The following is a 17,843-nucleotide window of genomic DNA, read 5'->3' on the forward strand; positions in this document are numbered from 1 at the left end:
ATTGTATTGGGGTTTTCGAAATCGCACATGAAGAAAGGGAGCTCCATATTTGCTGCGCTTTCATGAGATATAAATTGCGCAATTCACCTTTTATAGCAGTCAGTGGGATGCCGATGACCGGGTAGGACGTATCTGAGACCAATTCAGTCCCCTTCCTAGCAAGCTCATCAGCAATTTCATTTTCCTCTATGTTCCTATATCCTGGAACCCAGATCACAGAAATGATGCCTGCCAAGAGATTTGTTCTTCTCCTTACAGAAGTTTACCAGTTTGGATCTTCACCATAGCATCGTCAGAGCCTTGATCGCGGCTTGACTATCGGAAAAAATGTTAATATCTCTCTCACCTGCAGCATCGAAAAGCTACACTACCAAGTATTCGGCATTTTTACAGAAATAGATAAACTGATATATAGAAAACCCCTGCTCCGTCTCCCGATTCCATATTGCGGCCGTGAGTGAAGAGAGAGGCAACATCCTCGGTACACATTTTCCCCTCGTTCCAATCCTGCCTATTTGGAAAGATTGCCTTAGCACGACTCTCAAACTCTAGTTTGCGGTTAGAGAGATATGTACTAAGTTCAGATAAATGAGGTGTTAACTGCCCAAATATGCCACCATATCCGTTGAGGGATTGCCTCCAAGAAATTACGACGTAGCAAGCTCGGCTCGGTCAAAAATATATTATTGGTTCCGAAATAGATAGGTTAAGAGATCGATACGCTTTTCCTAAGGTTCTCAAAATATCAAGTAGCCTGTCAACTGTCTTTGTGGTCCATCAAATGCTGAAGCCAGATACAAATTAAAATACGATAAAAATTCTCATAGTGGTATGCAGTAATTGCTGCTCTCAGCGAATAATTTGCAGCCAATATTAACTACTTTTAGTGCGCTTAGTTTTTTCTTCAAAGCTTAGTTCACTGCATAACAAAAACCATATAAATCCAAATTTCAAATTTTACACATTCGTGCATTTATTATATGGAAAAACGTATAAAAAATCAACTGTATTTCTGGAGATTCACACTTACACTTCGTTATTTTAAAATTTAATAAGCTATAAAACTGCTTACGAAAAATGTTTCCAGAAAATCCAATTAAAACACACGGAATTGGGATGAAAAATTTGTGGAATTTTTCTAATGAATGAGATCTTTATAAATGAAACTGAGATCTTTATAAAAAAATAATAGATATTTAAAAAAAAATTAAAAATACTCAAAACTGGTCAAAATGTTAATGTGCTACCGTTTGCTGCGGGTTGCACGTGGATAAGTAAGAAACATAATTTCCTTGAATTTAATCGAATATTTATTCATTCGTGTCGCCCTGTGTTCGTCATAAAAGCTCCAGTTCTTTGTATCACAGACGCAAACAGCTAGCAAATAAAATATGCGCTCCAAATATTATACATACGCACACATATACATACACATACTGTATTGGTCAAAACTTAAGCACCCACGATTAAATTTATTTTCGCGTAGAAAATTATTTATAAAATCAGTATTACAGAGTTTTTCGTGTATACACATTTTGTTTACAAGAAGTTTAAGGCATTCACGTTTTATGAAAAATAGCATTACAGTTACAATTGAAAGCAATTTAACGCCGCCGAACTAAATAGGTAAAACTAAAGCACCTCCTGAGATTCTGTTAAAAAGTGTACTGTCCTACTCCGATTTTACGGCACTAATCAGTACAATGGAGCCCGACACAAATGCATATTAGAATCTATTGCAGAGTTAAAAAAGAAGAAAAATTTGAGGATTTAATGTCAAAATGTCATTGCTTTAAAATTTCAGATCGAACCAAGCTGAATATATTCAAGGTGATATCAATGCAGCAACTGATTTTTCTTTGTTTTTTTTTGCCTTATACATTAGTCTGTCAGCACAAAATGAAAGCACGAATAGCCGTTCTATTTAACGACTGCTCTAAATCTTTTTACCGTGACATGACATTCTAATATATAAAACGTTGTTGCTGGCCTCACCTTTAATGATTTCCCCTTGGGTGGGACAATGGCAGGATATGGTTGGTTGGTTGGTTAGAGTGGTGATTCATCCAGAATCCAACTAGCGCTTCCGCACCATTTTGTTGCCACATCCTCGTTACCAAATTGTTTAACAGTTATTTGCAGCAGGACTATATCCAGTCTGTGCGGTTTAGGAACCTTATTAGGTTGTTGACGTCTAAGCCAGACAGCTGCTCGAGACTCTCGAACAGCGGTTTGCCCAGGGTTGACATTCTGTCCTTCCATAGGGCAGGGCATTCACAGAGAAAATGGAAGATTGTTTCTGACCGCACCTAGTGGGGTGAGTACTGGTACTGCAAGAGCGCAGATCCCCCTCTTGCCAGTTCATTAGCTTTTTCGTTACCTTCTATGTTCCGGTGTCCCGGGACCCAAATTAAGGTTACTCTATGGTTTTCACTCAAGTTGGTGAGGCTATTCCTACTTTGCTCCACCACTTTAGAGGTTGTTATAGTCGCATCCAGCGCCTGGATTGCAGCTTGGCTATCCGAAAGAATAGCGATATTGCCCTTGAAAGAGAAATCTGCGATTAGTAACCTACAGGCTTCCCCAATTGCTAGTACTTCCGCTTGGAAGACGCTACTGGTATTAGGGAGACGCACAGATTTTTCAATTCCAAGTCTCTGAGAATATATACCAGCTCCGACACCACAATCCATTTTACTGCCATCTGTATAGACTGTGGTATCGAAGGTGTTTAGAGAGAATCCCTTATTCCATTCTTTTTTAGATGGAAATAGTGTGGCAAAATTCCTATTGAACGTTACCATCGGGACGATGTAGTCAGTCCTCACCGAGGTTAACTGAGTTTGTCGCAATAATAGACCAGCGTGACCATAAGTTTTTTCTTTCCAGCGACCCACTTCATTTAACCTAAATGCACTCATGGTTGCCGTCTTCTTTATATGTAGGTCTATTGGAATAACGTGTGTCAGTGCATTGAGAGCCTCTCTAGGACATGATCTGGGACAGGCTGATCTTTGTATTCTGCCGAGTAATTTGGTATTGTACTCTCTCTCCAGAGCTTTCCACCAAACTACCGAGCCATACGTTAAAATTGGCCGTATAACCGCCTTATACAGCCATAATGTATGCTTAGGTTGAAGACCCCATCTTCTTCCAAGCATACGTTTGCAGGCATATAAAGCAATTTCTGCTTTCCTTACCCGTTCTTCGACGTTTAACTTCCAGCTAAGTTTGGAGTCCAGAATTACTCCTAAGTACTTTGCACTGGTTGATAGTGACAGAGTTTGTCCGTTGATGTTTGGTAGGGTGAAAGTTGGTACCTTGTATCTGGTGGTGAAAAGCATAAGTTCTGTTTTACGCGGGTTTAAACTTAGCCCACATCCTGTGGCCCAAGAGTTAAGCTCGTCTAACGCCCTTTGGATGATCCCACTGATCGTATTTGGACACAGTCCTGACACCATTAGCACCACATCGTCAGCGTACGCCACCACTTTTACCCCACCTCCGTTAAGTTTTATTAAGATTTTGCTGATCACACATAGCCAAAGAAGTGGAGATAATACTCCCCCTTGTGGAGTGCCCCCGTGGACCTTCTTGGTTATGTTGATATTGCCCATATTAGCTTTGATGATCCTGGTTTCTAGCATGGAGATGACCCAGTTACTAATGCAACTGTCCACCTCCAGGTCTATCAACGCCCGTTGGATGGCATCTGTGCTAACATTGTTAAAGGCGCCTTCTATATCCAAGAATGCCGCCATGGTATAATGTTTGCTCTCTAGAGAGCCCTCTATAGTTCGGATTACCTCGTGAAGCGCTGTCTCCGTAGATTTGCCTTTAAGGTATGCGTGTTGTGCCGTTGATATACCAGAGCTCTCCAAAGAACTTCTGAGGTGCATATCCAAAAGTCTTTCAAAGGTTTTTAACAGGAAAGACGAAAGACTGATTGGCCTGAAGTCCTTCGCTGATTCATGTCCTCTTCTACCTACTTTTGGTATGAATACGACCTTGACTAGTTTCCAGCTATCTGGAATATGGCCTAAGTTTAAACACGCTTTAAAAATTTCCTCTAGCCATGGTAGGATACAGTCCAAGGTTTCCTGTAACATCTTTGGAATGATCCCATCTGGCCCCGGAGATTTAAAGGGTGAGAAAGATTTGATTGCCCATGCAACTTTTTCTTTGGTAATAATTTCATTTGCAAGATGCTGTGGATTATATTGGCTCCGCCTAATATTTCCCCTCTCACTTTCGTAAGCGCTGCATCCCGGAAAATGCGTGTTTAGCAGAAGCTCTAGCGATTCCTCTGCTGTAGCAGTCCAAGTTCCATCAGGTTTCTTGACCCAAGAAGCCATTGAGTGGTCTTTGGAAAGAACGCGGCTGAGCCTAGCAGAATCCCTGGTGGATTCGATTGACGAGCAAAATTCCCTCCAGCTCTCTTTTTTGGCGGCCCTGATTGCCTTTTTGTACTGTCTCCGACTTTCTCTGTACAATTCCCAATTTCCCGTCGAGTAGCTGAGGTTAAACGTTGATCTAGATTTTTCCCTTAGTTCTAAGGAGCTCACTGCTCCACCAAGGAGGGTGAGTTTTTTTGCTAAATTTTATGGGGCAGGACGTTTTGTAGGCCCTACTAAATGCCTTTTCCAGTGTTATGACCCTACTCACAAGGTTTTCCGTGAGAGTGATTTGAGGGATAGGAATCTCTCCTAACCTATTGTTTACTGCATTTTTGAACCTCTTCCAGTTGGTTCTCAACGGATTTCGATACGGTAGGGGTGGATCTACCTTAAGATCCAAATCGTAGAGTATCCAACTATGATCAGAGAAGGACCTTTTATTGGATACCCTCCAATTATCTACCCTAACTGAGCTATTTTCAGACATTAGAGTAACATCAATCACTTCCTCCCATCCTCTAAAGTACTCCGTACTAGGAAAGGTGAAAGTGGGTGTGTTACCCCTGTTACATACCGATAAGTTAGTATTAATAATAAAATTATATAAAGACTCACCTCGGTCGTTTTACTCAGAGCTTCCCCACAACGCATGCCTCGCATTGGCGTCGCATCCGAGTAGCAGGGTTTTGTTTCTGGTTCCTTCAAGCACAAGCCCACAAGCCTCCTCGGGCGGTGCTGGCCGATCATGTGCCATATAGATGGATGCAAGTGTGATGCTGACACCGTCAGCAGCTTCCACCTCAACGGCCGTCACATCCTGTGAACTGTATGATGGGATTAAAAATATGTTTAAGTGTTTTTTGGCTACAATACATGATCTAGGATTACCTTGAGTACGCTTATAGTACAGATTGTAGTTTCTTCCAGGGAACCCCTTCACCTCGTTGCTCCGCACCCAGGGTTCCTGGATTAAGGCTATGTCAACGTTCTCCTCCCCTAGGAGAACGGTTAGGTTGTCCGTTGCAGTTTGCGAATGCTGCAGGTTAATTTGGACAACCTTTAAAACCATTTTTTATTGGTTTGCTTCCGCAGGTTCGGCGTCATTTAACTGCATGCCAGTCAGCAGTTCGCTGGTGCCGTCAACCTCATCCTGCTCCTCCTCCGGATTCGCTGAACGGAATATCTTCAGCTGGGCCTTCCGTATGCCAAACCGAAGTTTATTTTCCACTTTTTGCAGTGGTTCAAGGCTCTCTTCTGTAATTTGAAGGAGGAACGACACGCTGTGCCTTTGCGGAGCCTCCGCTTTGATGATCGACCAATCGGCCATCGGCACTGCGCGGTTGTGACCCTGGAGATAGGGAATTAACTGATTGGCTTCAAACTCCATGTTTGGTATCCAGATGCGAGCCCTCGGCCTTCGTGGTATCTCGCTAGCTGGAATGAGCTTGAGCCTCAAGCCATCCCAGCTGTTCTGGATTTCACCAATCGCTTTTGTCAGGAAATGCAATGAGTACTGGTCATCGCATTTGATTACCCGGCAACCGCGAACCACTTCCACCGAGTCGAAACCTGGCGATTGACCCTCCGGGTTCGCCATGACATGGTCGACGATTATGCGAGACAACCGAGCCTCAATCTCCGACCATTTTTCCAGCACAGGTTTGCCGCGGTTGGAAGTTTCGTCCACCAGTGCCATTTGAAGATGGTCCCTTGCCACCTCACTGAATGGTTTCGTAAGTTTGGGGACAACCGCACCCTGATCTGAGATCTTGTGCTTCTTTGTTGCCCTTTTGTTTTCGTCTTGCGAACGGTTACGTTTTTTGGCCTCTGTCTTTCGGGCGGTTTGGAATACCAGATATTCGTCCACCATCTTTTGACACCTTGCCCTGTCAGCCTCATCTTTGGGATGAGCTTTACCTTCGGTCTCGTTCTTATGAATCCTGCCAAGGATAGCGAGAGACCTCTGGTAGAGCTTGTACCTTGATGGGCCTTTATTGGCGCGCTTTTGCCCCATGGCTTTAGCGGATGTTGTAGGTTCATTTATTGTTGTTGGCGTGCTGTGGCCCACAGCTTTACCCTCAACTGCTTCCTGGGTAGAGGCCAGGAGCTCATCCTCCGTGGAGGATCCGATCCCCAGTTTGTCATGGGTAACCAATTGTTTGTCCTGTCGCTTAGTTTGTGTGTCCGTTTGTCTGTCTTGTGCTGTCAGTGCGTCCGTTTGTCCTTCCGTCACTTTGTCCGTCTGTTTCTCGCCGCCATCCGATTTTTGTTTTTTTGTTGGTTTCATTGTTCTGGTTCGTACGGTCACCTGCCCCGCCCAAGGGGTTGCGCATGTCGCCATGCGCGGTGACCAAAGAGGAATTAGGGGAAATAACCGGTCGACCATGGCAGCGCCCCATACCATGGCAAGGCCACCGTTACAACCTGAGGCGGCCTGATATCAGGAGGGCTCCGTTCAAAGACAGCCTTGTTTAGTCCCCCGGCTGCCAAACCCACCCAATAGGCACGGGTCGCATCACACCTTGGGTTAAGGGAGTTTTTTTAACGAAGTTTACGTCTTCGGCCTGTGTGGTTCGCGGGAGACCAACTCTCCTACCTTCCATATCTGGGAGGTGTTCCCCTATCCACCACCTGGGGACGCGCCCTCTAGGGATAACAGGCTCCCCCAAGGGGGCAGGATATCAGTCTTTTTAAAAATAATCATAAAATTATAGACACCGATTTGAGTAAAGTTCGCACATCTCTTGAAAAGGTTAGTTAAATTTCAAGGGCCGATGTTGAATGTGAACCACACCTAAACGTCAAGTTTTTTTTTCTACATTTTATTTGGCATTTTTCAAATCAGACTAATTCAATTTGAACCATGGAAAGATACACACTCGAGCAACGCGTTAAAGTTATTCAGGCTTATTATGAAAACAGGCGTTCAAATCAAAATGCATATCGCGCACTTCGTGATTTTTTCGGCCAATTTAATGGTCCAAATGTGCGTACAATAGGAAAAATTGTGCAAAAGTTTGAGCAAACCGGGCCTGTAGGAAATGTGAAAACACCAGTGCATGCACGTACAGCTCGTACTGCAGAAAATATTGCTGCTGTTCGCGATAGTGTGGTTGAAGGGCCGTCCACCCCAAACCCGTCGTCGTGGCCAACAATTGCACCTCTCACGCTCGTCGTTGATGAACATTATGCATAAAGTCTTGTATGTACACGCTTACAAGGTGCAATTGACTCAAGAACTAAAGCCTCTTGACTATTTCAAGCGTCGTCAATGGTCAGAATGGTGGCAGGAAATGGCAACAGAGAATGGCCAATTTTCGAAGAAAATCATCTTCAATGATGAGGCACATTTTCACCTCAGTGGATTCGTCAATAAGCAGAATTGCCGCATTTGGGCAAATGATAATCCAAGAGTGATTGCCGAAAAACCAATGCACCCACAAAGAGTGACTGTTTGGTGCGGTTTATGGGCTGGCGGCATCATTGGGCCGTATTTTTTCCAAAATTAGGCCGGTCAGGCAGTTACTGTGAATAGTATTCGCTATAGTGAGATGATAACGAACTTTTTATGGCCCGAATTGGAAGATATGGATGTGGACGATATGTGGTTTCAACAGGATGGCGTCACTTGTCACACAGCTAACGAAAAATGTGATGGCCGAATAATCTCACGTTGCGGCGATGTCAATTGGCCGCCAAGATCATGTGATTTGACACCGTTGGACTTCTTTATTTAGGGTTATTTGAAAGAAAAGGTGTACGTCGATAAGCCAGCAACAATTCAAGAGCTAAAGGATGAGATAATTCGGCACATTAACGGCATAGAACCTCAATTATGCCTCAGCGTCATCGAAAATTTGGACCATCGGATGGAGGTGTGCCGCCGAGGCCGCGGCAGCCATTTGGCCAGTATTTTGTTCCATATGTAATGGAGCCATACCATTATTATCATATTAAAGAGAAATGACAATAATTTCCTGGGAGAGGTACTAAATTCTGCTTTTCAAAATTCTTTTGGATGAAAATTCTGTAAAAATCAAAAAAAAAATTCTGTCCAGCCTAAATTCTTTTGGTTCAATATTCTGTATTTAAAATTCTGTATGATCAAAATGATGGAGAACTGAAATTTTGTATAAAATAAAAATAAATAATAAAAAATAAAAAATAAAATTCTGGAATCAAAATTATTTTCGATCAAAATGCTGTAAAAATATAACCAAATAAGCAAATAACCAGATAAGCACGCTTACCTGAATAGCACATTTATTTTATGAATAATGGAATTCTGATTTTATAGAAACAATGGTATATATACATACGTCAATTAAAGAAAAAAACGAAGTATACAGAAAATATTGCAATTATTTTACAATATTTTTTAGCACGGTTGCTCGAATTTCATTCACATTGTTTCTGAAGCTATAAATAAAATGCTTTATGTAAATCTTTTTTGATAATATAGGAAACCATATGGGTCAAGACAAGTCATGTATTGGCAGTATTTTGTTTTGCAAAACTCTATAAAATGTGTGCACTTTTTTTATTTTTCCATATGCTCTTCCGATTTTTCAATACAGAATTTTGCAATGCAGAATTTTGACAATACATAATTTTGATTTACAAAATTTAAAATTACAGTGTTCCGCAATACAGAATTTTAACACTACAGAATTTTGCATTACAGATTTTTGAATACAGAATTTTAAGTACAGAATTTTGAACCAAAATCATATTGTACCCAACCCTAATTTCCTAAAAAAAAGAGGTTGTCTGTGAAGTCGGTTTACTGACGATAGTTTAACGTGGCTACGTCATAAGAAAATACTGATGTAATGGTTGCATTTTTCAAAAGAAAATTTTAATTTTATTTGTTTGATAGATATTTTGTATGGATATAGACGAGGAGGTAAATGGAATCGCAATGGAATAGGTCAAGTTAAATTTACACAAACGTGAAAAATGACGAAACATTTATCAAATTCATGAAAGATATGTTCAATTTCGATTGTGCATCAGACGTTAATAAGTCAACAACACTGAGAGGCAACATCATCGATTTGCCTTTTTCAAGACACTTTACGCTCGAAACACTCCATTTCATTTCCTACTTTTCCTATCATCGTCTTATTCTCAACAGAGAAATGGTTCATTACCATGCTCACAGGAAGAAGGCATATGCAAATACAAATATGTGAATTTATATACAAATATACAAAAAAATTATTTGGGTTCCTGGTCATGCTGGAATCAAAGGCAACGAAGTTGCTGATGAACGTGCAAATAAAGCACGGATGCAGCCATTACATTTCTATAACCACTTCACTCCTAACGACCTACGGAGGTATGCGTCAAATTATTTAGCCGGAAAACTCACGCATGATTGGGCCGCCTATCATCACTACTACAAATTAAATAATCCCCGTGGAACTAAACCGATTTTCCCATCTGACTCTCCTTGCAGAGGTATCAGACTTTTGTGCGTCTACGAATCGGACATTCAATTCCAACTCATAGTCATTTACTAAATGGAGCCTTGAAGCCGCCATGCTCATACTGCAATATACCAGATTTATCAGTACAACATCTCCTGGACGAATGCCCTGGCCTAAGTCAGATCCGAACAACAGTTTTTGGCAGCAGCAAACCCTCTGACCATCTGAAAGTAGCAAATTCAGATAATATTGACGCTTTCCTTAAATTTCAAATCTTAGCTAAACTAAATATTTAAAATTATTGTTACTTTCATCCGGAATAACACAAAGTTTTTGTTTGTTTTTTAATACTTAATGTAAATTATCTCTAAATTATCTAAAATAGTCTTATAAGTATGAATCTCGAGCCGAAGGCCTTAGTAGCCAGAGTTCTTGTAAAATTTTAGTGTATTGGTTATTTATAACTATTACTCTTTCATATAAATAAATAAATAAATAAAAATATACACATGCGCATATACATACATATATATGCTCACTCAAGTAGGACAGAGCCAAATGTGGAACGTTGCCGAACGCGGGGCCGATTGTGCTCTTTGTCGTTCGTTCCGCGCTTTCGCTTACAGTTCATGCAAGGTAACGACCATGAACAAGGTAACGACGATTGAGCAAGGTAACGATACATTTTTTCGTGCGTGCAGCCGGCTAAATCGAATTATAAGACCTTATCACGTCAAAAAATTGTATTTTATTCAAAATCAACACCGCCCTTTACATTTCAGAGGAAGCGGAAGTACAACTTCATTTTCCAACGCCCTCATCTCACTGTATAAAACTCGTTCAAATTAAGAAGTTCGCGAAAAAAAGTTCACGAGAAAAACCGAATCATCCACTTGGCGGCCAACAAAAAGGACTTACTCTTCGTCAAGGAAAAAGAAAGCCAGGTATGAATTCATCAAAGTCTAAATTAATTTGAACAGAAATGGAAAATTTTGTTGTTCACCGACGAATACAAATACAACATGAAGAGTTTGCCTGGAGTAAGACGTTTATGTGGAGCGAGGGGGAAAAATCGTATCTTAAATATGGCAAAGTGGCAGTAAGACATGGGAAAGGAATTACACTTGCTGCGCTAGCCTATGATCAGAAAGTACCGGGAATGTTTAAATAAAATAAAGCAGAGTTAAATTTCAGGCAAATTTATTTTATCTTCTTCAAAATATGACCCGTCTGAAGCAACACACATGTGACAACGTTTAACGCAGTCCTTCAAGCAGACCTGGTAGGCCTACGAAAGAATTCCCTTCAGCTCCTTCGTCGCATTCTCTTTGATCACCTCTATCGACTGAAATCTACTTCCACGAAGTGATAACTTGGGAACTTGGGAAACAAAAAGAAGTCGCATGGAACCATATCCGGTGACTATGGTTTACTTGATGTTTGGTCAAATAATCCACCACAATTTGGGCTCGGTGCGATGGCGCGTTATCATCATGCAAAATCCAAGAATTGTTTGCCCACATTTCCGGCCGTTTGAGACGTACAGCATCTCTCAAACGCTTCAAAACGGATAAATAATATTCTTTATTTACTGTCTCGTCCCATGGAAGGTACTCATGGTGCACCTTGACAATCGAAGAAAACAGTCAACATCACCTTTCCGGTACTTTTTGATCATAGGGTATGGGGTATTTTTCTAAGAGCCTGAGAACTTAGAATAATAATACAAAACAAAAATGGTGTTAGAAAAAATTTTTGTTTATTATAATCAGGTAGATAATTTAATGGCATTTATTTTTTGCTATGGCGCGGTGCTATGAGTAATATGGTTCATTCGATCAGTAAAATTTTTTGTTTAACTTTAATTTAAATGGCGGGATGAAAATTTACAAAACGCCAGGGTGTGCCATCGACTGTGAGATCGAACTGTATTTTGAAAACTGTACTCGTCTCTACCGTTATTACGGCAGCTTCTTCTTGCTTGTTTGAGTTTAGACTTAGTCTTGCCATAAGTTCTGTTACAAGTTAAGTTCGTTCTAGATATGAAATTATAATACCTTTTCAATACAGTTCGTTTTATTTAATCATGTAAATAAAGGGTTTTCCAATAACAGGTGTTATTTTGAATTGGATTGCGTTATCATTGATCAATTACGGGAAAAGTTTCCGGACGATGTTATCTCTCGAAGAGATGATCACAATTGGTCACCGAGATCTTGCGATTTAACACCTTGTGACTTTTTTCTTTGGGGCTACGTGAAAGAGAAGGTCTATGCCAACAGCTCAGGGTCGTTTCAATACCTCAAAGATGGAATTTTCGTGAGGCTATCGAGGACATAGGGCAGCCACTCTGCAATTCGGTTATGGAACATTTTATGAAAAGGATATTGTCCTGTAAGCGTCTGATGTTATTTTCCACTATTAACTTCATACACACATCACACGGTCTGGGGGAGTGCAAATATAAACGACCGAGGTGAGTCACTATTTACCTATATTCTTCAAAGTAGCCTAGAAATAGCTAATAGAGGTGAAGAACCAACATATGTGGGACCAACCTCGAAGAATGTACTCGATTTAACACTCTACACAAGCAGGCATGTTATGGTTCAGGAATGGGAAGTGTTGAGTAGGCCCTCATTCTCTGATCACAGATACATAAGCTTTCAGGTCATATTCCGCTCAAAAAACAAGCTTACATCCTTTAGAAATCCTAAGAATACGAACTGGGACTTGTATAGGGATATACTATCAAAAACACCAATGATACCCCGGAAATACAAGTCACACGTCGCACTTGAGAAAGGGGTTGAATTGTTTGCAACTACTCTCGTCAAAGCCTTTAAAAGATCCTGCCCTCCAACACGTAATAAACGCAAGGTGAAGCCTCCCTGGTGGAACAGGGAATTAGGAGCACAAAGGCGTAGAGTACATGAATTCTATAGGTTAGCCAAAGTGGCTGACAATGAGTTCTGTTGGAAAGAGTATAAGGATCTACTAAAAGTATACAAGAAAGGGATACGTAAAGCCAAGAGAGAATCTTGGAAAGACTTCTGTAGCAGTATGGAAAACACTAACGATGTGGCTAGACTCAGGAAACTGCTATCCAAGAATCCGTCTATGCCAAGAACAATACGAAAAATTAACGGGGAGTGAGCTGACAGCTGTGAGGACTCTCTAGAAGACCTAGTCAGTACACATTTTCCAGGGTGTGCGGACATTACAGATCTCGAACCTAGAGGAGATATTGTGCACGAAATCCCGACGAACGTAATTACAACCAACAAAATAGAATGGGCTATACAAAGTTTCGACCCATATATATTAAATCGCCAGGACTGGATGGAATCTTCCCAGCCATGCTCCAAAAGGTAAGCCACCTTGTGGTACCATGGTTAAGAACGATATTCAGGGGATGCTTGAGGTTCAGCTACGTTCCTGTATCGTGGAGAGAAGCGAGGGTTGTGTTTATTCCAAAAGCGGGAAAAAGCAACCCTCTATACTCAAAAGAATACAGGCCCATTAGTTTGACTTCATTTCTCCTGAAAACGTTAGAGAAGATTCTAGATACATACATTAGAGACACAATTGCGCCGAACGAATTATCCAAAGCGCAGCATGCTTACACTAAAGGCAGATCCACTGAAACTGCACTTCACTCACTTGTACTAAACATAGAATGGTGGTGGCCACGCTAAACCCTTGAAACAACATTTTTTGGGTATTTAGAAGTTTTAGCATAGATTTTGTCGTTTAGCTTATTAAAAACTTCTTCAACAGTATAAATTTTCTCATCTGTGAAAAGAATATTTTCATGGAAGTTGACCGCGAGCCACCGAAGAAGCTGCTTGCATCTGTCGAGTCTAATTTTCTTCAAGCGCGTTGTCAAAAGATGGCCAGTTGAGCGACGGAAGACTTTCATGAGATCAGATCAACGGAAGGTTTGAGATTATCTCTAATTAGTCTTCACATGGATCTGGTCGATACATTTCCCTGGGCATGATTTTCTGCTTTCTAAGCGGATTTCTGCAAATTTTTTCTCGAACGGCTTTTACGGCCGCAACGGTTCGAACCACGCGAGGACGACCACTTCCTTTTCTGTCTGTCAGACGTTTGGGAAAAACGATTTATCGTGCGGTAAACGAACATTCTCGAAATTTAAGTTTTTTCAGCAATTCGTATATCTACTTAGCGCCATTTTATTAATGAGTTATAGCGTTGAAAATTACATCTCTAGCTGACTTCCAATGAAAGCTTGGTGACATTCGGTTCAGTGGAAGCGAAGTTACTGCGTCTAAAGTGTCAGTATGTTTGTGTCATCGGTACAAAAATGAGTTTCGAAAAAAGAGCCAATATCAAATTTTGTTTTAAATCGGTAAAACGTTTACCGAAACATTTTAATTGATGAAACAAGTTTATGGGAATGATTGTCTATCTCGTACCAGAGTTCATGAGTGGTTTACACGTTTCAGAGATGGTTGTGAGGATTTAAATGACAATGAACATACGGGCCGCCTTAAATCAGTAATCAACGAAAACTCCATCGAAGTTGTTCGTAAATTTATCAAAAATGAACCGAGATCATCGTTAAAATTCATAGAATCGAAGTTGAATATCTGCAAAACATCGATTTATCGCATTTTAACTGATAATTTGGGCTTACGAAAGGTCTGTGCACATTTTATTCCGCACAAGTTAACTGAGGACCAAGACGAGTACTTCCCTAACAACATTGTAACTGGTGATGAAACGAGGTGTTTCCAACGTGAACCTGAAACTAAGCGTCAAAGTGTCGAATGGAAGGCCCCAGACGAGCCCCCACCCAAAATATCGCGTTTGGAGAATTGAAAAATAAAGTCGATGCTCATTTGTTTTTACGATTCCAAGGGAATTGTCCACAAGGAGCTTCTGCCAAAGGCCGAAGCCGTCAATGGAATTTTCTATCTTGGCGTTTTGAAACGTTTGTTGCATCGCATTCGTCGAATTCGTCCTGAATACAGCGAAGGAGGAAGCTGGTGCTTATTGCATTATAATGCACCTTCTCATTGATCCGCTCTTATGACTAATTTTTGGACTAGAAATTGCACTTTAACCATCAATCACTCACCGTACTCGCCTGTGACTTTACTTATTCAGAAAATTGCATTTGGCCACGAAAGAGACATGTTTTGCGTCCGTAGAGGCCATCCAAAAGGCTCGTACCGACATCCTGAAGGACTTGCCGGCAGGGTTGGGCGTTTACAACATTTTTTGGATTGTTTACACTTACATTGTAAACAATTGTAAATAATGTAAAAAATTGTAAACGTTTACCAGCATATGTCTAGAACTACATATATACGAACGACGTATTGAGCAAGCGCTTAATGTCTACTCTCTAGCAGCTTATTATTTGTATCCATATCATGACCGAAACAAGTTAGATCCTGACAAAATTGCAAAAGTAACGGATTTCCTTTTCAATACTATGAGTGGAGAAGCTTTGCAGGAGCTTGACCTATTTCTGAACAGAAGATCCTACTTCGGCGTATTACAGTCAAAAAACTTGAGCGAAGATGCCTGTTTATATTGGAGAATGGCATCGATAAAATATACACATCTGGCAGAAACAGCTTTGAAATTAATCAATCAAATGGAATTTTATTCATTCAGATTTGAGGAACAGATTCTCGTTTGCAAGGTCCAAAAAGCTACTTTTTATTTATTATCAAATGAAAATTGACCAAATCAATGAAGAATCGGACAGTGGAAATTAATAATAATATTAAAATACTAAATATTAAAGCGTATTTTTTATTATTTTTATTACAAGCTTGGAAAACTGTTTAAAAAATAGTGAAAATGCTTAATTAGTAGTAGATTGTTTCTGACTCATAAAAAAAAGCAAAAAATAAATGAATTGTTTACAATGATCGCGCAAATCAGTATATCGGGGTCAGAGGCAATAGTCCCCATTTTAAATTAATAAATAAACCGAAGTTATCAGAGCAAAGCTCCTGTCGTTTCTATTTTAGCTCAGTTTTGTTTATTTTGGACTTCACCTTGTATGTCTCGTACAAAGTATTAGTTTGGGAGGGGGAAAAATTCATTATTTTCTCGGTAAATGGCTGGGTTAGGTTAGGTTAGGTTATAATGGTTGCCCAGAGAGTAGGGCCCACTTGGACGAAATAGTTTGGTTCGTCCTTTGTGATACCATTTAAGGACAGAGAAGGGGGAGGAAGGGAAGGGATGGGGGAGTGGTGAGTGATTGTGGACTACGAACGGTGACTAGTCCGCGGTTGTGTTAACCTCATTATGCTGCTGATGTAGTTCATCAGATTTTTGTTATTAAGGGCTGCTATATCAGCAAGCGCAGAAAAGAAATGAGAACCAAGATACTTGAATCTTAGTCCCGCGAAGGCTTGGCAGCTAAGGAGCATATGCTGAGATGATTCCACCTCATCCTCCATGCAGCTGTCGCAAAAAGGACTCGAAGTAATTCCGAGTCTCACGGCATGTGTACCTCGCGGACAGTGCCCCGTGATGATGCCCACGAAATTTGAGAGATGACATTTTGTCATTCCCAGGATATCCCTCGAACGCCTCCTATCCAAACGTGGCCAGAAGGACTTCGCGACCCTACACGTTCGTGTACTTGCCCAGCGTTCGCTGAGTTGGTGCATAGCCCATCCCTCCAGGAGTAGAGCGCAGGTTGTCAAGGGGATCCCGATCCTCTCCTTTCGCGGGCACATTGCCTCACAGGTCCCCTGTCTGACCAGCTCGTCGGCTTCGCAGTTTCCTGCAATGTCACTGTGACCAGGTACCCAAATTATCTTTATGTCGAAGAATTCTGAAGCAATCGAGAGTGAGACCAGGCATTCCCTGACCAGCTTCGAATGCACCATAATAGAGCCTAGGGCCCTGATGGCCGCTTGGCTATCGGAGTAAATATTTACCCTCTTAACAGTTGTTACGCAAGTAAGTAGCCAGTCAGCTGCTTCTTTAATTGCGGCCACCTCTGCTTGGAACACACTACAGTGATCCGGTAGCCTGAATTTGAGTTTGATGGGGAGCTCTTTGCAGAATACTCTTCCTCCAACCCTACCGTCCAACTTCGAGCCATCCGTGAACAGGTTAACGAGGCCCTGTCCCCAGGTGTTGCCCCCGGTCCACTCCTCCCTTGGTGGAATATGGGTGGGGAAACTTCCACTTGGACTTAGCGAAGGCACACACTGGTCCGTCGACGAGGGGATGAACTCAAAGTTTCTGAGGATGCTTGAGTGCCCATATGTGAGGTTGAGCTTATAGACCAAGCCCCTCAGTCTGATTGCGGTACGAGCAGCGGCAATTCTGCCTGCGATGTCTATAGGTACCACGTTTAACATTACATTAAGCGCCAGAGTAGGAGTAGTTCGAAGCGCCCCACTGATTCCAATGAGTGCAGACCTCTGGACTCTCTCTAGCTTTTTAACTGATATCGTTCTCTAGTGAGTTCCACCAGACAGTGACTCCATAAACAGAATTGGCTTTATTATGGTATTATAGAGCCAGAATACAACTCTGGGCGAGAGGCCCCACCTTTTGCCAATTGCGCCTTTGCACCCATACAAAGCGATTGTTGCCTTCCTTACTCTCTCCTCAATGTTGGGCTTCCACGTCAGCTTACTGTCAAGGATTAGACCTAGGTACTTCACCTTGTCAGAAAGCAAAAGCGGAGCGCCCCCCATCGAGGGGAGCTGAGCTCTGGGTATTTTGTATTTCCTCGTAAAAAGGACGAGCTCCGTCTTAAGAGGATTCACTGATAAGCCGCAATCTGCTGCCCATCGAACAACTACGTTCAGATATCCCTGCATTAAATCATACAGGGTATCTATAAACTTTCCTCTAACAATTAATGCCACATCATCCGCGTAGGCAATCACCCTACAGCCCCTCCTCACCAGCTCCTCCAGCAAGTCATTGATAACAATGATCCAGAGGAATGGTGAGAGAACCGCGCCTTGCGGCGTGCCTCTGCTCTGCGGTAAATGGCTGT

The 17,843-nt window shown here is 41.5% G+C and overlaps 1 protein-coding gene across 1 annotated transcript; it reads right to left on the bottom strand.

Annotated features, from left to right (window-relative positions):
* Window positions 1–5,469: 5,469 nt before the first annotated feature.
* LOC129237778 (uncharacterized) lies at window positions 5,470–6,267 on the bottom strand. The gene has a single exon (XM_054872715.1). The coding sequence runs from the start codon at window positions 6,265–6,267 to the stop codon at window positions 5,470–5,472; it is 798 nt and encodes a 265-aa protein (XP_054728690.1).
* Window positions 6,268–17,843: the final 11,576 nt, after the last annotated feature.

Source organism: Anastrepha obliqua, chromosome 1 (assembly GCF_027943255.1).
Source record: "Anastrepha obliqua isolate idAnaObli1 chromosome 1, idAnaObli1_1.0, whole genome shotgun sequence".
NCBI lineage: Eukaryota > Metazoa > Arthropoda > Insecta > Diptera > Tephritidae > Anastrepha > Anastrepha obliqua.